The sequence below is a fragment of the Aspergillus tubingensis genome (genome assembly GCF_013340325.1).
Source record: "Aspergillus tubingensis WU-2223L DNA, scaffold_12, whole genome shotgun sequence".
NCBI classification, from domain to species: Eukaryota; Fungi; Ascomycota; class Eurotiomycetes; order Eurotiales; family Aspergillaceae; genus Aspergillus; species Aspergillus tubingensis.
This window is the reverse complement of record NW_023336286.1, coordinates 258,431-280,135: the sequence shown is the minus strand read 5'-3', so window position 1 is coordinate 280,135 and position 21,705 is coordinate 258,431. Positions and strand designations below refer to the sequence as shown.

Below are 21,705 nucleotides of genomic sequence, written 5' to 3'. Positions count from 1 at the left end.
ACCGTGTTTCTCGATGATAGGCCTGTATCTTTGTGGCTATCTATACATTGGTTCCCTTGCTCGAGACAACCTTTTCAACGAAAGCATCCAAAGGTTGAGTATATTGCTCTTTCTCTGAAGCGGAAAACAGAATGACTTCTTTCACCGCGCGCACAAGACGATGGGCTTGTTCCTCGTCTTGGGGAAGCTGGTGCTTGGCAAACTCCGCTGGCCGGACACGAAGGATTTGCGGACACGGAAATACGTCGAGGTGATAGTATATACTGGGGTGCATAAGGCAAGACAGACATGCCGTCTCCGGAAACTTGCAATGCGCTTGCTAGGGGATAGAGGAGAAATGGGTCTTAGAATAAGATAGATCCGCATACGTCTGGACGTTCTTCTTGTGCTGATGTTGGAAGACTGTCGAGTTGGCTGCAATGCTCTGCTCCAATGCGACAAGACATAACTATGAGACTATGTGAGATTGTGGTAGTTAGGTCATCCACCAGTTTATCCAGATCTGGAATCAATGGCTAGTGTGGTTACTCACGTATTTGCCATCGAACTTATGTCTTCATCGGCCGTGTGGATTGTGCAAGCCAGTATAACATGAGGCTAGAGATAGTGTGATTTTTGTAGTCCAAACTCATGCATAAGTCATAAATGCCTTAGACGAATACGATACAGCTCTTTCATTCCACTAGAAACATGATCGTCAAGTTCGACACAGTCCAACTACATCCAAATCTCAAAAACCCTACAGCATCCCGCCAATCCCACAGTAATAATATCCGCCAGTTATCTAATATAAATCTCGCCAAGTTGACGACAGCCACGTATGGTAGAACCAATTTCATACATCGGCTCTACCCATATTCGCCAAAATCAATGACCTTCCAACAGCCACTCGCGGAAATCCCCAAAGTCATCCATATGATAACGGGACCATTTCAAATGATACAAAGCAAACCCCTCCACGAAAGAGTCCACCACAATTCGAAGGTCCGCATCTCTCAAGCAGGCTGCACGTAATCTCCGAATACTATGAAGACACTTGACAATCGTCATCTCCAACGCTTCGGTAGCAGAGCAGCCCTCGACTTCAGATACAAGCATCAAATTAGTATCTTGCTCGTCGCCGATAATCGACTCCTTATAGAAGGAAACGATATCGTTGAGCTGTGGCACAATCGCTGCTAGATCAGGAATTAGGGTAATGTAAGACGCGATGTCGAGACCACCTTTGGGGAAATTGGCGAATGCATAGGCCTCTCCGATTCCGCTCTTTTGCCGCAGGAATTCGGGAAACATGCTGGTATTGCGATCAACCTTAAGACGTCCCTTCTGCTCTACTTCGAAGACGTTCACACTGATGTAATCCATTGAGGACTTGAGGATCATGTCACCAACAAAGGGGTCGTAGCGGGCGCAGAGGTCCTCCAAGGCTGAGAATAGGCCACGAATGTAGGCCCACTGTGGCTGGTGGATTCCCAAGAGGTATGCGCGGTAATACTTGAGATTCTCTCTGAATTCGGCTCCCTCACAGAGATCATCAATCGAGAAGATGTATGACGTCCACACTCCGATGAACAATTGGGTGTCACGATCTAGGTGTGGGTAGAAGCATCGTGCCATAAAGGCCGCTCCTTTAGAATACTTGTAGACGACCTCTGAGGGCAGTCCACAACGGCTGAAGTGGAGGAAAACTTCTCCGTCGAAGGAATCATCGGCTGGGACGTCGGGTATAGTGACAACGAATACTTCTCGAAGGAAGGTGGACACCAGGGTAAAAAATAGTCTGACTGGATCACTGGTGGCAGGGTCCGTAGAATTCTGATTAACAGAGAATGGTTGACCCATTGTTAGGGCGTACTGAAGTGGACTTTCTGAAGGGAATTGTTTGAAAATGATGGTTATGATGCTGAGATGGTTCATGGGCTACGGGTCATTACTTATGGACAACCACAGCTACTTGGTTCAGCAGTCATGATTCACATCGAGTGCCATTTGGTGAATGCTATCCATGTTAACAGATAAGACCGACAAATACATTTCCTGTACACATCTCTAGAAATGGACAAATACGGAAAGAGAAGGAACATGTGGGCACCGTGGCTTGAGCACACCGGCTTCGGCACCCTAATGTGAACGGTGTGAGACAGCGGAAGATCGGTTCACACTATGCCCTAACTGGCATGTCACATCTCACGTTGCGTTAGTCTTCAAAGGATGTTGGTCAATGCTATAATACACACTGGTCATTGGTTCTTATTAGTTTGATCTGCGTGCATGTGCCACATGTGTGGCCTGGAATCGTAAGTAACTTAAAGAAGCACAGGGATGATCCCGGAACATCAGATCAACGGAAGTTTATTTTCATGGCATCCCAACTTCGAGCTCATCTCATGCCCTACGAAACCCAGTACAACAAAGAACTCCCTTTGTAAGCATCATCGTGATCGGCGTCTACATATAGCCAATCTCAGCATGCTTTGTCCGAACAGTGCTGAAGTGTACATCGAAGGATGGCCAACGCATACACATATGCAATGCTAAGCACATGTCACAGACATGATGTCTCCTAAGCATTTCTGAGTGATAAACATTGCATATGCTTAGATGTCAAAGTTTCAGTAGGCATATCACAAGTAAACAATGTGGGGAAGTTGGTCTAAGTGCTTGTTCTATCTCTCTATAGAAGTTATGCCCGACCCGAATTATCACAAAAGGATCATAGACCGTCGTGATCAATCACCTCTGGGATGCAGTGTGCTCGTTACGAAATCAAGCTCACCACTTGCCTATGAGTACTTGATTTGTCATTATGGCCGTTTTTGGACTTACTTCACCTTGTTTTCACTTTTTTTCAAATCTTGCTTGCTCCTGCTACATACGGTAGACCGAGCTAGATTTGCTTTTCGCCACATGATAGCGAGTGACTGCTTTCTCAATCCCTCTTGATTCCAATTCGAAGCGGTGACTCGTATCTATATATTTGTGAACCCGCTCCTTCCACTGCACAGTACCCTTTTCTTCAAATATACTCTCATCTCTGAACCTCTCAACCTCTCAACCTCAGTAATCTTAATACTTCTAAGCATCTACCGGGCAAGATGACCTTAATCACGGATGAACTATCTCTTCCATTCATTCTCAAAGCGTTTGCGTGGGCCTTTGTTCCTGTGAGCACTCTCGTCCTCCCAGCGATTTGCGTATTAATCCACTAACAAGAACAACAGTACTCCATCATATGCGTCATCTACAACATATTCTTCCACCCTCTCAAGCACTATCCTGGCCCTCGTCTCATGGCGTCTAGCCGCCTTCCCATTTTCTTCTTGGTTTTGATTGGCAAATCAGTTAATACCTTGGAAAAGCTGCACGCAAAGTACGGGCCAGTGGTACGAGTGGCTCCGGATGAGCTCAGCTTCACCGCCGCAAGCGCCTGGAAAGACATCTACTCGAGTAGTGCAGCTTGGCCCCTCGCCATACCCCGCAATATGGTGTTCTTCAGGGCTATGGCAGGGGAATATGGTTTTCATTCTTTGGTCACCGCCAACAACCAAGATCATGCCAGACTGCGACGTTTGTATTCCCGGGCCTTCTCGAAGCAAGCACTGGCTGCTCAGGAGCCTCTGATAATCCAGCATATTGACAAGTTGATCAAGAAGCTACATGTTGAGAGTGATCAGTCATCCAAACCTGTCGACATCAACATGTATTTGAACCTGGCCCTCTTTGACATGATCAACGACCTTCAATTCGGGGAACCACTTCACTTACTGGATGATACCACTCACCGGGCCTTTGCGCGCGCCTCACTGATTATAGTACCCAGTGCCGCAGTAATCCAAGCACTAGCAGACTTCCCTCTGGCTAGGATCATCCTCAAGCCGATCCTTCGCGAGGTATTCAGAATGCGACGACTCTACTTTTCCACAACGGACCAGAGGCTCGAGAAACGACTGGCATCGAACTCATATCGCACAGATATCGTGCAGTTCCTCACAGATGCCAAGTCAGATAACATTTCGTTGCAAGAAATCCAGGCCAATGCACCACTCATGAATATCGCAGGATCTGGGACATCTGCGGTGGCTTTGAGCGGCCTGATCGCCCATCTTCTCCTTGCCCCACACATACTCAAAGAGCTGCAAAATGAGGTTCGTTCAAAGTTCAACACCAGTTCCGACATTACTATGAAGAACATGGTCGACATGCCCCTTCTTGATGCCTGCATTAAGGAAGTCCTCCGTGTGTTCCCGGCTGTTCCTGTCACTCCTGGGCGCTTGGTTCCGGCTCCCGGGGTCACTATAGCTGGGAAGTGGGTTGCCGGTGGCACTCGTGTCTATGTTACTCCTCTTGCAGCTTTTCATTCCACGGATAACTTTCATGATCCGGAGACTTTCGCTCCTCAGCGATGGTACAATACAAAGGAGGAGAACAGTTTCGCGTCTAAGGATGTTAAGGATGCGTATAAGCCGTTTTCTGTCGGTCCCTATAATTGCATTGGTCAATAGTAAGTTCTACACCCACTTCACCCTGTCCTGTCGTTTCTTAGATGTATCTTTTGTTTCAATCTCTCTATATGTTTATTTTCTTTCCCTGCTCGAGAAGTCAAGAAAAACACTGACCTTTCACTAGCATGGCGCACTACATCGTGTCACTGTTCATTTGCAACTTGCTCCTGCACTTTGATTTGGAGATTGCTACGGATCCCAAGACTTGGCTTACGAACCAGAGGGCCTGGATCGTGTGGCACAACCCACCTTTGAATATCAACCTGAAGCCGATCAAAGCATAAGTTGCTACTAGTCTGGAAACTAGTGAAACGTTTAGGAGTGGAACTGATAAAGCGAGTGGTTCGGAATAAGCTCACGCACGTGATATGTCTAGTGCTGATACTCAGTGAGCTTTCATACTTAATTAATTTTTATTGTTTATCTTAATTAACTCCATATTTAACAAACCAAGAAAATAATCTCATTGACATAAATGTCTCCAAAAGATCTCTCTTAAATGCTGAAACTCTAGGCAGTGTAAGACAAGAATAACTGATTCCGCGTCAGAATGGGGGGTTTGTCAAGACTGGTCTGATGTTAGATCGTCTTTCGACTTGAATGAGGGTTCCTCTGAGCAGGTCATAGTAATTAGGGTCAAGGCTGACCCGTCTTCCTTTCTGCGGCCCGTTGCGTGCCGGCAGCCGGGCATCTCATGATATAGAATGTTTGTTGGGTATAAACAAGACTGACTTAATGATCTTTACGTTCATCATCGACTTTCCTCTGTTTGTACTATTGTTCTACTGCACATATTGACATACATTCCTTGAATATACACATACACTATGTGTACATATCATATATATATTTCTTTCTACTTAAACTAGACTTCCTCAGAAGTACTTCACAATACACATATTAGCACCAATACGACAATCAAGACAGATTCCACACAGTTTGATCGTCCCAAATCCAGCCTTGTCGATGCTCGGCTGTACATCTATGTTTTGCTCGGGGCTGATATCCTGGTAACAATTTCCGATGTGTCCCACCAAGCTCTGCGGCTGAGGCAGGGGCTCAGACGGAGATCGGCATCCAACTCAGAGGACTAAACTTGAACAAGCTAGTGCGGCGATGACCATTGCTGTATCAGGATTAGGGCACCCCGCAATTCACACCCGAACATCTCAATTGCCTGTTTGGGTTTGGTTCATCGCTGAGAGGATAGTTGTCGCAAGGCTTTGTTCGGGTAGGATTGAGTCAGGGTCATCACATTGTTACTGATATGATTTTAGGATCGCTTATCTATGATAATTGAAGCGGTGGGATTTTTGTTAATGATCGTGACGGGATGTAGTATCTAGTTATGATAATTATAATGCCTGAAATGGATAAATCTATTCTAGATAGTTAGGGTAAATAGATAAGTAGTACTGTAGATACTCAATTGTTACTCTGTACATCGTACCAAGACAATCAACGTGTTTCACCAAAGCTTGCCTGAAATCCATCCTATCATATATCTAAGGCAGACTAGACCCGCCCCCAAATCGACCCATAATAGGTGGAACACCAGGGATACTTTTTATGGTTAAGATGTGACAGCGGAGTAAGGCGCAGCAGAGAAAAGCTTTTGCCATACGAGGTGACCAATCAGCTGTTGATCTTAAGTGGTTCTAGTGCTGACGCGGCCCTTGTTTTATGGGGTTGGGCGGGTGAGGTCCCTAGCACGTATACATTTGGGGGCTATTTTCTTATCGCCGAGGGGAGGGAGGGGTGAGAGGTATGGTGGGCAAGGGTCTGTATAAATATGTTCAATCTAGCTGGTCTAATTTGAATACTTGATCAAGAATCTTTTAAGCTTCCATCTTTGACTTACTGCGAAATATACCCCTTTAATTGTACTTGTCTTTGTTTGTTCATCATGGGTTACTTTATCCGACAAGCTAGTGCCGGGATCGGCCTCGTCTCGGAAACTGTCAAAGCCCAAAAAGCAAAGCATCATGAAAAGAAGCAGAAAGAGAAACAGCAACAACATGCGGAAGGGGAATCTTTATCACCTGTTGAAGAGACTGAAAGTTTGGCACCTTCGTACCATACTGAGGATGGGGGACATAATCGTCCTTCGATGCAGAATGGTCGTCCTTCCATGCAGAACAACAGTCCTCCTTTACCTCTGGAGAGCAACTATCCACCATCCCATAACACCTATCCTCCTACACATAATGACCGACCTCCCATGCAAAACAACTATCCGCCTCCCATGAATAACGGCTATTCCCCGCCTATGGGGAACAACTATCCCCCAGCGCAAAACGGTCATCCTCCTATGCATAACAACTATCCTCCTCCGATGGAGAATAACTACTCTCCAAACTACAATACTTACCCTCCTGTTCAGAATGGTCAACCTCCCATGTACAACGGCCAACCTCCCATGGAGAACAATTGTACTTCTCAAAACAGCTACCCCCCTCATATGGAGAACAATTACCCTCCAATGCACAATGGCCAACCCCTCCTCCAAAACAACTACCCTCCCATGGAGAACAACCATCCCCCAACCTACACTGCCTACCACCCTTGGGAACACGGTCAACCACCCATGCAAAACACCTACCCTCCTACAGAGAACAGCTATCCACCGCAAAATAGCTATCCTCCCACAGGAAATAGCTACCCTCCAACACACAACGAGTACCCTCCCCCGCAAACATCCAGAGAAGTGAGCGACTCGCCCAATCCCACCGAAAAACCTCCCTCTCCCAAAGACGAAAAGTCCACAGTCAAACTCCACGAATACGATCAAGACTCCGTATACTCACGAGAATACGACGAAGTCGACAAAGACATCGAGCGCCAATGGGAACTGGATGAAGCACAAGACCACCTCCGTGGGGTAACTTACCCAACCACACCCCCACCCGATCAAGACGACGCCGACTATAGCATGAAGCTAGCGGAATCCTTTGTTCGGGAGTATCCAGTCCCTCTTAACTGGAGCTACTACGACACAAGTGTAGAGTTCGGCCCTCCGAAGCTTGATTATCCCGTTGTTCTGCCTCAGCGTCGGCCAAAGGACCGGCAGCGAGGATTCGTGCGCGCCTACGCCCCCGAACTTGAGAAGTTCGGTATCGATCAGAAGATGTTTCTTGATTATGTCGACAAGGCTAATAAATCCTGTATTGGATCGCAGTGGTTTCAGGTTATCAATTTGGCTAACAATGTGGGAGGATACTTTGTTAGTCCTACGGTTGGGTTTGTGATGGGTATTGTGGCTGATGCGGTCGTGAGGATTGGTATGGCTGTTGATGGGAGACGGAGGTTTGTTTGCATTTTCCTAACCCACCCCCCAACTTTTTTCTCATACACACACACAGATGCTAATAGGGGAATGCATATAGATCCGGAAACTTCTTCGACAAAATCAATCAAGATTTCTTCATGCCGCGCGGTCTCTTCTGCCTCCTCATGACCTACGCCCCAGAATCAAAAGAAGCCATCCTCGACCTCGACATGAACAACACCATCACCTCCGCCCGAACCCCAGAGAAAGGATTCCACCGGGTCAAACAGAAATACCAAACAGCCAACGCGACAGCAAACTCCACCTTCGACCAATTCTCCCCTCTCATCTTCCCCGACCTGCACAATCCGGATGTCGACGAGGCAACGAAGAAAAAGTACGAAGTCTTGCTGGGGAAAGTGCATCGCGCGATGGAGGGAGTTGAGGAATACTACGATAAGAGAGATCAAGCTAAATTCGTGAGTTTCCATCATCTCTCACATGTTGCCTTGTCCATCGACTAATATAATAAATTTAGATCGCCAAAAACCCCGAAAGCAACCTCGCCATGGGCTGCAAGCCCGAATTCACCTCTCGATACGCAGACCCTACCAACAAAGCCGCCAGCGGATCTCTACTCGCCATGGCTACGGGAGGGAAATTCACCGACGATACGATCCTCGGCTGGATGGGTATCGAGGGACGGTCTGCTCGCGGAGCGAAACCGTCCTTCTTCGGTGGTCTTGCTGATGCTGCGCTGAAGAAGGCAAGAGGGGGAGATAAAGAGGCTGAGAAGGCTCGCGCGGAGGGCAAGCCTGTCCCTCATCAGAGTACGAAGGGGTTTGTGGGCGGTGGGTTGAATAAGTTGTTGAAGAGGGTATGTTCAAACCCCAATCACTTTGAGTTTTTTTTATTGAGTTGGGGCTGATTGCTAACAATGGTTTAGAAAGTTATTTATATGATGATTGTCAATATGCCGAGTGAGGAGGAGATGAGGAGGGCGAGGGAGATTATTGATTAGATTAGATTTTATTAATTGATATCCGGGTTGGTTTTATTTGGCGTTGCGGATAGATATTACTTTATAATTGAGTTCGAATTTCTCCTTTATCTTTCTCTATCACGTTCTGATCCCACTGTGAGAAACAGCCAAGTCTCTAGCTGAGGAGTGTAAGTGAAAGAAGCAGGAGAAGTAAGTAAAATCTCATAGCTTTGACCAACAATGAAAACAAGCTTGCCTCTCAATTGAACTTTCTTGCATACTATAATTCATATCCTAAAGAAATACGACCGTACCTTCATAGTAAAAGAAATTTGTCCCTGCAGAGATTTTGAACAGTTCGCATTCACCAGTAGGTACTACTATCCGAACTAACTCTATATTATTATCTAGTTTGAAGTAACAGTCATAGGGTTGATATTTATGGAGTAAACAAAGAATACAGTCTAGTGAGTCTATTATTCTCTGCCGAAGGCTCTCTATGTCGGTGGTTGGGTTGACATGGGCTCCTGGCCATTGTGATGTGAGCAGGTTCTTCTCCACGTGAAGGGATGGATGGTTTAATGAGAGAATGATATTTCTTTGACTATTGGTACTATAGTCAGGCCGTGTTATTCCATGATATTGTGCAAGACTACCAGAGAATTCATGAATCATGGTAATTCGTAGGATTGGCTAGGTACTTAGTATCCATGATTTGAACGTATCTTCAGTTTGCTAGTGTATGGGCATTGTGGAACTGGATGCAATGGTAGGTAGGAAAGAAATAAAATCTACAGTGCAGCCAGAAGCTACCAATGGAGAAAATCAATATCAATCAATTGTATACGCACACTGCCATGCAAGAATGTCTCGTCACATCACACAGCACAACACAACACCAACACTCCAGCCAGATGAACAAATGAAACAGGCAATGTAATGCACCATATCTGTAACCAATCTAACGTAACCTATCCAGCTAGGATCCCCCGAACAATAATAACAAAGCTTGTCTAAAATCTGTTCGTTTCTATCTTTCTTCACCAATTATCATCCCATCCACCTTCATCTGTACTCTTCCTTGCCGTCGCGGACGAGCCCGCCCCTGTGCCAGTTGTCGCGGACGACGCAGCTGCAGACGAAGTCGAAGAAGCGCCAGCACCACTAGGCCCCGTCTTCATTGCCGCAGTGCCAATGGCACTCGACCTGGATGCGGTCCTCCGATGGCTATCCTGCGCTGCGACCGAAGAAAACGAGTCCCAGAAATCCTTCCTCTCCGGTTCAACGCGGCCTCTCCGTGCCGCGGCTGCGGCTGCAGCTTCGTCGGGTCCTTCCACGAAACGATGAAAATGGTCCGCTGCGCCACGGACACCGTGTTGCATGTTTTGGCCGAGGGTGGCGGCGTGAACGCGCGCTTGAGCTGCAAGGTCGGATTCTGCTATCTAAACAGTGGAAGAAGTCATCAGTTACTGGCCATAACGAATGGAAACGAAGGATGGATGGGAATGTACCGTCTTCGCTGTAGGCTGGATGTACGAATCATTGACTGTCTTCGCGCTCTTGCCTACAGTCGTTGCAAACCATCCGAAGCCCTTCGTCAACGCACCCATGGGATCCTTCTGGAAATCGTCGAATCCTGGAATTGCCGCCCCGCTACCTGACTGTTTGGGCGTGTTTGTAACCGGCATTCCGCCTCCGAATCCGGTAAACTTGCCTCCCTGCGATGGAGGTACCGATTCCGAGCGCGAGGAGTTTTCGTTACCCAGCCGAGCAAAATACGCCTCGTTGCGTTCCTTCTTACTCATCTCCGGTACTCCATCATGGGATGCCGGGGATCCGGTCCGGACAGCGAGCGGTGTGCTCGACCGAGATGTTGGTTCCTTATTCTTCGGTTGCTGCGGTTTGGGTTGGCCCGGAACGTATTCTCTTCCTTCGGCTTTCGCAGCCAGTCTCTCCTTCCACTCCTCGCCAACTTCGCCCTCGTATCTCTCTTTTATGGTGGAATCTTCGAATGTGCGACCTTCGGATTGCGTGATGGGATGGGAATCGAAGAAGTCCTTCCACGGCTCGTTGCCACCGTGCTCCATGCGGAGGATTTCGGAAGTCTTGAAGGCGTCCATGGTGATGGAGCGGACAAAGGAGATGTGAACACCTAGGCCGCGGTGGGTGCCGGCGCAGTTCAAGCAGATGAAGGTACCGAACTTAGGAGATGCCTGGTTGTAGAGTGTGTGTCAGTGATGGTTGTATGTGGGCGTATTGTCGGGTGGTACGGTTGCGCGAATCGTGGCGACAGTGCCGCGCACGTCTGAGGATGGAAGATTCATACCCATTGAGGCGAAGGGGCGCCGCAGTCGCAGCATTTATCGTTGCCATTGGTTTTGGAGAACTGGAGGAGCTAGAGGGGGAGAGCAGATCCGGGGAAGTCAGCGTGTGTTGTCCAAGGCTCCGACGTCGACGCGGAGGCAGTGGCAGAAACAGGAGATGGAGGGGTGACGATGGCATACCTTGGCCCTCGTCTCCGGATCGACCTCCCACATTCGCGACATGACGAGTCAAGGATAATAAGAGCAGGAAGCACAGATGAAGGTCGGGAATAAGACGGGCAACAATTGCTCAATGCTCCCCAGCCCCTGGATGCGGTGAGAGATCGGGGAGGTTCAGCGGCGAGAAAGAGAGGGGCCGATCGGAGGGGAGAAGAGGCACTACCCTTAGCTTCTGTTAGTCTCTCCACCCGCCAGATGAAACTCAACCTGTCGGGTCCACTTAACAGTAAAAGTAGATATCGCAACAGGCGAAACGAGTGAGGCTGTGTATGAAAGTTGAGAAGGGATGGCAGTGTCCAGGGTGCAATTAATGGAAGGCGGGATTTGGCTGCCGAGGATGCGGCCAGCAGTTCCACTCGCTGTCCCATGGCTCCAGCTCAGCCAACTATGGTACCCATTGGGCTTCAAACGGCATCTCAACACCGACAAGATTGAGCTCCACTGCTTCAATACTTATGTGTTCTGCTCGTTCTGTATGAACCATCTGTATCCTGGAAAGTCGGTTTTCTCAGTGCTGTATCTAGAGAAAAATCAGTCAAACCAGTGACGGTAACTAAGGTAGAGCAATTTTCGACGGGCTATGACTTGTGCAAGACTTCAATACGTTCTTTTTACAGAAGGGGATGGTCATCGCATGAGAAGCAGAAAACTGTGGAGTAGAAGCGTCGAGACCCAGTGTAATGCCGGCCACCGTCGGGACTGGGCTGGACTCAAAGCCGTGTAGTGGTTAGTTGTAGCCGATCTCTTTGTTCGAGCTGACCTCAATTCTAAGACCCCTTCAGCCAGTGCATTGGCGAGGGGAGAGTTCCTTGTTGAATCATCTTGGGCGATAGTATATGTGTCGTGATGGGTTTCGCAATGGCACGAGAGCGAAGTTGAAAAAGCAACTACTTTCGGACATAAAACATTGCCATATACTTCTAATTCTTATGACTGAATCAACGAATGTTTGCTGGCAAGCCTCATGTCTGTGCAATCAAAGAAAGCGAAGCATTTCTCACACACGATCGGGCAGCCTGTCGAGCAACTGAGAGTATGTGCACAGCTTTCATTAGCCTGATACCTTGAGCCATTTGGTGATTCTGAAGCGGCTTTATATCTCATTTGGTATAAGTTATAGCCTATAGCAATTTCAAAGTATAGTTAGTAGCTGTCAGTCACTTAAGATGTTGCAGCAAGAGGATGGCGGGATAAAGCCATCAATGGTACGGAGTAGTCAAAACGCTCGAGCCATGAGCATTCTCATATGACACTATTGGCATAACTAGTGCTTATGCTGAAATTAAGCAACTCAATCCGTAAAGCATGAGTCACTTCGATAAGGTGATTTCGCCGAATGGTGGCATTATTGACTTTGAAGGTTGGATCCACCGATCAGGAACCACATTTATGGCTGGCGATTGAAAATGACAGGCACCAAATTTCCCCAAAATTCAGGCTGCCCCCCAGCAAATAGCGTGGTTCCGGACTCCGGCGGGCGCTAGCCAGGCCCGACCGTTGCCTGCTTTGTCCCCTTGCCGCCGGAGAGCTTATTTACCCTCTTATCTCTCCTCTTCCTCCACAAGCCTGACTCAACACTTCACAGCTCACAGGGCCGTAATCCAGCACCTAAATATCCGCCGCAATTTGGTTGTGATCATGAGAACATCCCATCTTCTGCTCCTCTGGAGCACTGCAGGAGCTTTGGCTTCCCCGCACCCGCAGCCAGACTCGCAAGTAGTCTTCGCCGCGGATCGCGAGGTCCCAAAAACTACACTCGGCGAACACGTCGTGGATGAGGCCATCGTCTCGGCCTTGAACACTTATTCCGACCCAGTTGCTGCGATGGTGTCTTTACGTCCTGAAACTGCAGCTCTTCTGGCTGAACCTCGTCTTCTGCACATTAGAGGCGAAGAGAAGGCGGAATGGATGACTGAAGGCGATAAGCTGCGCCTCCGCCAACGCGGTCAGAAGTTCGTAGACATCACCGACCATCAGGACTTTTACGCGGAGCAGGCGATGGCTTCGGTTTCTGGGGATCCCAGTAAGTCTTCCTTTCTGGCACAGTAATTCTTGTTAGACTAACCCCCTCAGACCTTCCCAAGCTGTCCCATAAAGGTCTCGTGAAGCCGCTGTTCTCTCAAATTGAGACGCAACGAATGCACGATGTCCTGCAGCACATGACCTCCTACTACAACCGATATTACGGTGACTTTCACGGCGAACAGAGCTCTGAATGGCTGCACGACCATATTGCTGAGGTATTTCCTCCCCTACAGCCACAATCCTTGGGCATGAACTTACTGAACCAAGATCATCTCCAACTCGCCTTTCCGCACCCACATCTCTCTCGAATACTTCACCCACCCTTTTCCCCAATCTTCAATTATTGCACGCTTCGAGCCTAAAGTTCGCAGCTTTTCTCAACCTTTGACCATTATTGGCGCGCACCAAGATTCGGCCAACTATCTCTTTCCGCTGTTGCCCGCGCCTGGCGCTGACGATGACTGCTCCGGCACTGTCAGTATCCTCGAGGCCTTCCGCATTCTCGCTGAGAATGGTTACACGCCCAAGGATGGACCTGTGGAATTCCACTGGTATGCAGCTGAAGAGGGCGGGCTACTGGGCAGTCAAGCCATTGCGCGGTATAAGAAGGAGCAGGGTGCTAAGATTGGTGCCATGATGGAGTTTGTATGACTTCCAACATTTTGTTCTTTCATTTTTCAGTGCTAATATCTTCAAAGGATATGACGGCTTTTATTGCCCGTAATGCCACCGAGACCATCGGCTTTGTTGCAACCCAAGCCGATGCAGCGCTCACAAACTGGACAGTCAATCTCAGTCGAGAATACATTTCTATTCCAGCAGAAGTCTATGAACTTGGCCCGTAAGACCCCAAAGTATCCCCAGAGACGCGCCATGTACTGAATGATTCATCAGGAACGCTGGATCCGACTACATGTCATACACCAAGCTCAACTACCCCGCTGCCTTTGCCTCTGAAGGCAACCCGCTCGCTGGGGGTTCTTTCCCGGGTGAAATGGACCCCTATGTTCACGGCATCAAGGATAGGATGGACGTTGACGATGAAACGGGCGTCTTCTCTATCGAAGTAAGTTGAACGCATTCCCCCTGTCCATATCTTGCTGACGATTTGCCAGCACATGGCTCGGTTCTCCGAACTGGCTATCGCGTTTGTTGTCGAGCAGGCTGGGTGGGATAATTCATGGAGGTAGAGTATACTCAGAAGTTATTTCAGCTTCGTAACATGTAGAGCTGCTATATAGTTATTATACTTACAACATACCAATATACTGAGATCTTGACGAAAATAACTCTCTTATAATCTTAATCAATATGAAACTGATGCGCCCCTAATTCAATGAGTAAACTAGTATCCATGACCAAACCAATCCACGTACAGATACACCTGACTATCAATCTGCTGCATGCGAATCAGAAAGCATCTATCACACCATGCATAAGATGGATGACTAATGCCCCGACTACTCAAATAAAGAATGTTTACACTACGCCCTTGTGATCTGCTACTTCATTGATTCCATAACCGCTTAGGATAACCATGCGCATAGCTTCGCCCCCATTCAAGGCGATCCGGAATACCTTAGCAATATGGCCGAGAAAGACAATTCCAGCACCCCTCTCGAGCCGACGTTATTCCAATCAACATCACTCCCAACCTCATCTGGATAACATCATCGGAAACCCCAAAGACTTCTTCCGATATACCAGTGGACGATGGCTCTGGGATGAACAGCAACAGCTCCAAGAGAGATACCGTGAATTCAACATCCTTGAACTGCAGAATATTGCCATACAAGCGTCATATTCTAAATCATGTCTCATTATGGGAAAAATAGGGGAAGGATCATATAACAAGTCTTTCAAGCTTACTATGGACAATGGGAAGACGGTTATCGCTCGGATACCAAATCCGAATGCTGGACCGGCATATCTGACGACTGCTTCCGAGGTTGCTACAATGGATTTTGTGAGTTTCTTTCACCTATTGGTCTTGCCAATTTGCCCTTTCATGCTATTTGTCTGACTTGGATTCTAGTTGAGGACCATACTACACATTCCAGTTCCCAAAGTCCTCGCGTGGAGTTCGGCTGTCGGTTCTACGAACAGTGTAGGTGCCGAGTATATTATCATGGAACATGCACCCGGAAGCAATCTTGCAGACGCTTGGACGGACATGGACCTTGAGCATAAGGTCCAGACGATGGAGGATATAGTGAGCATCCAACAGAAGCTGCTATCCTTGAGATTTTCGGTGTTTGTATACCCATCATCAAGGAACCAACTTCTGTATGCCTTCTAAAATCAGCAGATACGGTTGTCTTTTCTATAAGACAGACGCGCCCCCTGGATCTCAGCCTGCAAGAGTTGTCGGAGACAACTGTCCGCCTGAAGTAAGGCAGAAGATCTCTGAGAAGTTTTCCATTGGACCAGTTGTAGATCCAGCCTTTTGGAGCAACGGACGAGAAAGCATGGATATTGATCGTGGACCATGTACGTCTCTTGCCGGTTTGTCATATCTGATCTCCCCTGCTAATCAGAACAGGGACTTCCGCACTCGACTACATACAAGCCCTCGCCAATCGAGAAGCATCCTGGATTGCTAAACACGCAAAACCACGCTCCCCAACCGATCCCTTGTTCACCTCCGACAGTCAAAACAATCCTGCTGAACACCTCTCCCTTCTCCGAAAATACCTAACCATCTCTCCCCACCTAATCCCACAGGACAAAGACATCACAGGGTCATTCCTATGGCACACAGACCTCCGCACCCCGAACATCTTCGTCGACGAAACCGGCCACATCACCAGTATAATCGACTGGCAAAGCACCTGGACGGGCCCTTTATTCCTCGAAGGCCGCCACCCGCATTTCCTCGACTACAACGGAGAAATAATCCTCAAATCACCTAAGAATTTTAAGCACCTGGATGAAGATACCCAAAGAGACCTCAGAGAAAAGATCTCTAAATCAATCCTACTATACCTCTACGAGAAAAACACCGCGAAGAAGAACCCCCTCCTCGACAAAGTCCTCCGATACCCCAACGGCAAGATACTAACCCATCCGATCCACTTCGTGGGAAACACATGGGATGGAGATATCTTACCACTACGGGAATCACTAATACGGATCCAGAAGTATGTGCTATCATCTCTCACATACTACTCAGACTATACTTACTAAACCACATCCGAAGGAACTGGGCTTCCTTGAAACACCCCACAAAAGAATGCCCCATCACCTTCACCCCCTCCGAAATCCACCAACACCACCAAGACAGCGAAGGATGGAACGAAGTTCAGGATTTCTGGGACGCAATGTCTGGAATCCTCGGCAGGGACGGCTGGACCTCGCACCAGACATACGAACAGGCGGTTTCTATATACTCCCAGCTACAGGCTATTGAAAGGGAATCTTCTTCTTATTCTTCATAGTCAAGACATGATGTATAATAATACCTGACAGACACTAATTCCCAACTCCACTGCACCTAGCAATTTTGAGCAATCTCCATCTCATTTAAAAAGACAATACTACTGCCTAAGACCTGCCAACCCTTCACGACATTTCCATCCTCAACTCTTCTCTCTATCCATCCTATTATTCACTAGGTACTGACCCGACTCTATCTAGACATCCAAACTACTACTCCGTAATTAACTAGTAAAATAAGCAAATATAATATACGATAATCTCCAAACACTACTTCTATAACCAACCAATAAATCCCAAGATCCTAGCACTACTGTAATACCACATCTACTGTACCCATTAGAAACCACAGACTGCCGGCCAGTACCGGTAACTGGAATGACATGGTAGATTGAGAGAAATCCAGTGCCATAGTAGTACCTACTAGAACTGAACTACTAGTGATAGAGACTGGGGAATCTCCGTATTGATCGCTGTGTGATTGATTAACATTCCTTTCATCTCCCACACTGGCGGTGCTAATCCAGGCTGGGATTACATACTAGTATTACTCCGTACTGGTGACCAATGACTTTAATGCGGGGGAGATAGTATGATTACCGCGATGTGTTCTGTTACTACGGTGTTTAGTTAGATCGACAGGGTTTTAAGTAATTATGAAGCAAAATGAAGCGAAGAATGGTCGGATATTCATGGCTGAGTACGGACGTGGAAAATGCTACGATAAACACATGCACAAATACTACAAGGCCAGCCTTGCGGCTAATCATAAGCTAAATAAATATTGCTAAGATACAGTGTGGCAGAATGGCAAGATTCGTGAGCAAAGGTCAGGTTCCGTCAGACAATCACATTACGGCATTTTCATCTCCAACAACGAATCCCTTTCGGGTATCCGGATATAACATATAATGAACCCCCTAGGACCAGATCAAATAGGAAGAATAGTCAAAGGTTTTCGGCTTTAGAACTTTTCCTTTCTGCTCTTGCGCCTTTCTCCCCATGCGGAAAAGAAATTGGCCTCCTGCCGACGCCCACTATGAAAAACCATGCAGATGACGGGTCCCGACTTCACCTCCTCCAATCGATCCCCCGAGTTTCCACGGGAGTGTGTTCGTTCAGGTGGGGAACGAGATTGTCATTTAAGCAGCAGCGGGAGCAGCGTTCTCCTGAGCCGGAGTTTCGGTCGCCTGCTCAGTAGTCTCGGCCTCAGCAGGGGCGATAGCGTCGTCCTCCTTGCCGGGGCTGTCGATGGCGACCTTGACGGCGATTTCACGACCCTCAATCTCCTTGCCGTTCATCTCCTGAACAGCCTTGTTCTGGAGCTCCTCGGAGCCCAGGGTGACGAAACCGAAACCACGGCCCTTACGGCGCTCGTTGCGAGCCTGGAGCTTCTTGATCATGAAACGGGGAATGGGACGAAGAGCAATCTTGGCAGAGACGGGCTGGTAGTCGGCAAAGATCTCCTTGAGCTGGGAGGGAGTTAGCATGTTGCTGTGTTTTGTGACTCCATCGTCCGTACCTTGTCTTCGGTCAGGTCATAAGGAAGGTTAGCGACCATGACCTTGGTCTTGGAAGGAATACCATCCTCGGGAGGACCGCGCTGCTTCTGGGGACGAGGAGCACGGGGCTTACCGGCCTGCTTGGACTCGGCAGCAGCAGCGGTCTCGTTCTGGTTGGTGACCTCAGTCAGAGGAGCAGCCTGACCGGGAACGTTGGTGGGCTCGGCAGCCTCCTGACCGTTCTGAACTGGGGCCTGCTACATGGGATATTAGCATTCAATTGGATGGGAAATAATTGACGAGTCACTTACAGAGCGACCAGCACGGGGCAGACGGCCTCCACGACCACGACCGCGACCGCGGCCACGGCCACGGCCACCAGCCCTCTTGCGGCCCTCGTTACCGCTGGCACCCTCACCGCCACTTGTAGCACCCTCGGCCTTGGCCTCGGCGGGCTCGGGCTTGCGGGCAAGCTGCACCGAGACCTTGCGCTGGAGGATTTCCTTTCCAGACAGCTCCTCAATAGCAGCGGTGGCCTCCTGGGCAGTGGCGAGGTCCACGAAGGCGTAGCCAACGGGACGGTTGGTGCGAGGGTTCACGGGGATGGAGACGCTCTCACTGTGAAAGAGCCATTGTTAGATTCGGTGTTACTTCCCGCATAAGAATGTAAATAATCAAGGGGGTTTCAGAGATGGAGCTCTGAAGAATTGGCGTGCCTGCAGTAGTAGTCACATACCACTGCTGCGCGGTATTACCGTCGGATGGCAGCAAGGGGTGTAGGAAACGTGGCTCTCGCCGGCCCCCCGAATCGCTTGGACCAGCCCAACGGAGCTTAGACCAACCGGGAGGTGAAAGGCCAGGTGGAACAATAACAAAGCAAAGTAACTCGAAAGACTTACATCTTGTAGTTCTTGAAAAACTCCTTCAGCTCCCCCTCAGTGGTCGCATAAGCGAGGTTCCCAATGTACAACCGACGTCCTTCATCGGCACTGGCAGCGGCAGCGTCCGTAGACTGCGCAGGGGCGGGAGCAGTGCCGTTGGTAGTAGCCTCGGGGGCGGTAGTGGCGGGAGCAGAGGCGACGTTGTCGGTAGTGTTCTCGACGGCAGTAGACATCTTGATGGCTGAGGACGCAACGGAGTTGAGCGTGGAGAGAATTGAACGGTGGTTTGAGTTGCGCGCGGGGAAGTCTTGACCGGGTTTGTGTGCGGTTAAGACAAGGACTCAGGAGTAGCTAAAGGCTGCCTGTACTTGAAATTCCTTTGAAGCAAGTGGGAATGGGAATAGCTTGAAGAGGGGGGGAGATAGGAGGAAAAGGGTAGCTTGGTGCCCTAGATACGAGAGTTGACTTGGGGGAAATCTGGTATTGAAACTGATGAAGATTTACCTTGAGAGGAAGGATGAAGTCGACGGGGGGGGGAAAGGAGAAGGTGAGAGAAAAAGGGCAGGCAGCGAGGGCGGTGGCGGGCCTATGCCGAAGGGGGCAGGTTGCTGCCTGAAGATGCCTGGATCAGCCCAGATCTGCCTGAAGATGCCTTGGAGCTGGCCAGCCGTACCAGTTCCGTACGACGCTAGACTGCATTGGGGTGCCCGACGTGGACTTTCCGTCCGGCGGTCTGGGCGGCCCTCAGGCACCTTCCCTGGAGCAGTTTAGACGCGATGGAGCAGCTGGAGCCCTTTGCAGGGGATCTGACATCACCGGTTGTTGACTCACTCCTTCATGAACCTTCTTCGATTAACACTAGTGGTTGTTGGGGAGAAACATCGTTGCTTCCTGAACAACTTCCCTCCCACGTGAAATTCTACTACACTCCCAAAAAAATAAAACAAAAATAATGGCAATGATTTGCAGGGAATACACCTCCTCAAATTTACAACACAATGGTATCATTACTGACTAACTAACTGACCTGCAGTCGCCAGTTCATCCTTAGCATTAGTCAGGCTGCCCGCGAGCCCCATCCCCACTTGCCAACCAACTTGTATCTGGCCAGATCGCCCTCTCCCGTCATCGCCACTCCATCCATTTCCACCCGGCAGTTCCCCCTTCGTCCCAATCAGTTGCTCCCCTGTTTGTTGATGATGGTCGTAGTAGTACCGGCAATATTTCACCCAATTGAGGCTTCAATTCCTTGAGTGTCATCACCCATTTTCTTTTTCTTGTAGCTCAAACATGGGGTCTGTGAAAGCTCGATCAATCAACTGCAGAATTGTAGTCTGTCACTCCTGTATGCATCCTGCAAACCCGATTTTCCCCCCTGCAGCCGAGACATCAAGCACATGACGCACCCCGTCAATCACCCTTCAACCAATCTATTTCCGTTCCACGAAATCGCCCGATTCCCGCCCAATCCCAAACAATCTCCATGATGTTCTTACCTGCAACTGCCCGGGAAGTTCCATAATTGGCCTCGAAGTATTAGCGACCTGTGTTTTGGTGAGTAGGGGATATATATTTTTGCGCGCAATGCGAACATACATCAACACTGAGTATCCTATCTTTGATGGTTATTTGTTTTGACTTATCATATCACCATACTAATTAAATATTTTTTTGGCATTAATTTCTTTCCTTGTCAGCATGTTTGGAGCAATTTGTTTGGTACTGCCTGCCAACATGCAACCTTTAGTTTCAATCTCCCCTCTTTACCCCTCCCACTGTTCGGATCCTTTCAACAAATCCGGTAGTAATATTTCATCTCTATATCATTCATGACATTCCAGTTACACTGCAGTCTTATACTTCCTTGCACGGGTAAGAACCAAACCATTCAATACCTCGATTCCTTGATGATTACCACATCGCTGGGAATTACAGCAGCTGGTAGCAAAAGAAGCATATCATAGGAATAAACTCAAGGATCTTCTTTTCCGATAACCTTTCACCTAGTTACTTGTACTCCGTTGTTAGGTTAGCGTTCAAGATAGTGTGCTTATCGGCAGCTCGTCCGCATATTTGCTTCTGCCGTTGTTTCATTCGTTGGCCTCGAAAGTAATTTCTTTTTGTCCTTCACGAGAGGGTGGGTCTACCTGGATATATTAATAGAACATCTATACATCTACTACTGCCCAATCTTCCGAACTTGGGCATTATAGTACCCATATAACGAGAGCATCTTCGATGAAAGCCGAGGAAGCATGTCCGCATACTTCTGCTCATTAAAATATATATTCTTCGAGTCGTCAATTGTTCTCAGCGAGTTACTGTAGAAGTTGGCAAAAAGTCCTGTGAGCGGTCAGGTCGTAGACAAATTCAACGCTGGACAATAACAGAGGATTGTTAGTGGATGCCTCTAGGAAAGACAGTATTGTCAGTACCCTGCAGAGGCAGAGAAGATCAATGAACTGCGACAGATTATTGCTGATATAGAGTAGCGGGTCGAACACTTGTTGATTAGGTGACATGGTTAGGTAGCTGTGCGACAGCTTGGAGTCTGGTTGTGGGGATAT

At 48.4% G+C, this 21,705-nt stretch overlaps 7 protein-coding genes across 7 annotated transcripts; 4 read left to right on the top strand and 3 right to left on the bottom strand.

Moving 5' to 3' along the window:
- Positions 1-867: 867 nt before the first annotated feature.
- Positions 868-1,842, bottom strand: AtWU_10150 (terpenoid synthase; the record flags this gene model as incomplete). The annotated part of the gene is made up of 1 exon (XM_035505255.1): positions 868-1,842. One exon carries the CDS (start codon positions 1,840-1,842, stop codon positions 868-870), a length of 975 nt encoding a protein of 324 aa, XP_035361148.1.
- A 1,253-nt stretch (positions 1,843-3,095) lies between these two features.
- On the top strand, positions 3,096-4,786 carry AtWU_10149 (cytochrome P450; the record flags this gene model as incomplete). The annotated part of the gene is made up of 3 exons (XM_035505254.1): positions 3,096-3,164; positions 3,222-4,501; positions 4,627-4,786. The coding sequence occupies 3 exons, from the start codon at positions 3,096-3,098 to the stop codon at positions 4,784-4,786; spliced, it is 1,509 nt and encodes a 502-aa protein (XP_035361147.1).
- A 1,622-nt stretch (positions 4,787-6,408) lies between these two features.
- Positions 6,409-8,791, top strand: AtWU_10148 (uncharacterized protein; the record flags this gene model as incomplete). Its single annotated transcript, XM_035505253.1, has 4 exons — positions 6,409-7,808; positions 7,889-8,249; positions 8,309-8,647; positions 8,717-8,791. 4 exons carry the CDS (start codon positions 6,409-6,411, stop codon positions 8,789-8,791), a joined length of 2,175 nt encoding a protein of 724 aa, XP_035361146.1.
- Positions 8,792-9,792: 1,001 nt separating this feature from the next.
- AtWU_10147 (GTPase-activating protein GCS1) lies at positions 9,793-11,082 on the bottom strand (the record flags this gene model as incomplete). The annotated part of the gene is made up of 3 exons (XM_035505252.1): positions 9,793-10,194; positions 10,264-10,965; positions 11,023-11,082. The coding sequence occupies 3 exons, from the start codon at positions 11,080-11,082 to the stop codon at positions 9,793-9,795; spliced, it is 1,164 nt and encodes a 387-aa protein (XP_035361145.1).
- A 1,851-nt stretch (positions 11,083-12,933) lies between these two features.
- Positions 12,934-14,510, top strand: AtWU_10146 (peptidase family M28; the record flags this gene model as incomplete). Its single annotated transcript, XM_035505251.1, has 6 exons — positions 12,934-13,318; positions 13,369-13,535; positions 13,588-13,965; positions 14,019-14,161; positions 14,215-14,386; positions 14,436-14,510. The coding sequence occupies 6 exons, from the start codon at positions 12,934-12,936 to the stop codon at positions 14,508-14,510; spliced, it is 1,320 nt and encodes a 439-aa protein (XP_035361144.1).
- Positions 14,511-14,857: 347 nt separating this feature from the next.
- AtWU_10145 (phosphotransferase family protein) lies at positions 14,858-16,757 on the top strand (the record flags this gene model as incomplete). Its single annotated transcript, XM_035505250.1, has 5 exons — positions 14,858-15,286; positions 15,356-15,573; positions 15,629-15,810; positions 15,863-16,460; positions 16,520-16,757. 5 exons carry the CDS (start codon positions 14,858-14,860, stop codon positions 16,755-16,757), a joined length of 1,665 nt encoding a protein of 554 aa, XP_035361143.1.
- A 1,140-nt stretch (positions 16,758-17,897) lies between these two features.
- AtWU_10144 (RNA-binding protein) lies at positions 17,898-19,371 on the bottom strand (the record flags this gene model as incomplete). The annotated part of the gene is made up of 4 exons (XM_035505249.1): positions 17,898-18,227; positions 18,278-18,514; positions 18,569-18,875; positions 19,157-19,371. 4 exons carry the CDS (start codon positions 19,369-19,371, stop codon positions 17,898-17,900), a joined length of 1,089 nt encoding a protein of 362 aa, XP_035361142.1.
- Between the last annotated feature and the right edge of the window lie 2,334 nt (positions 19,372-21,705).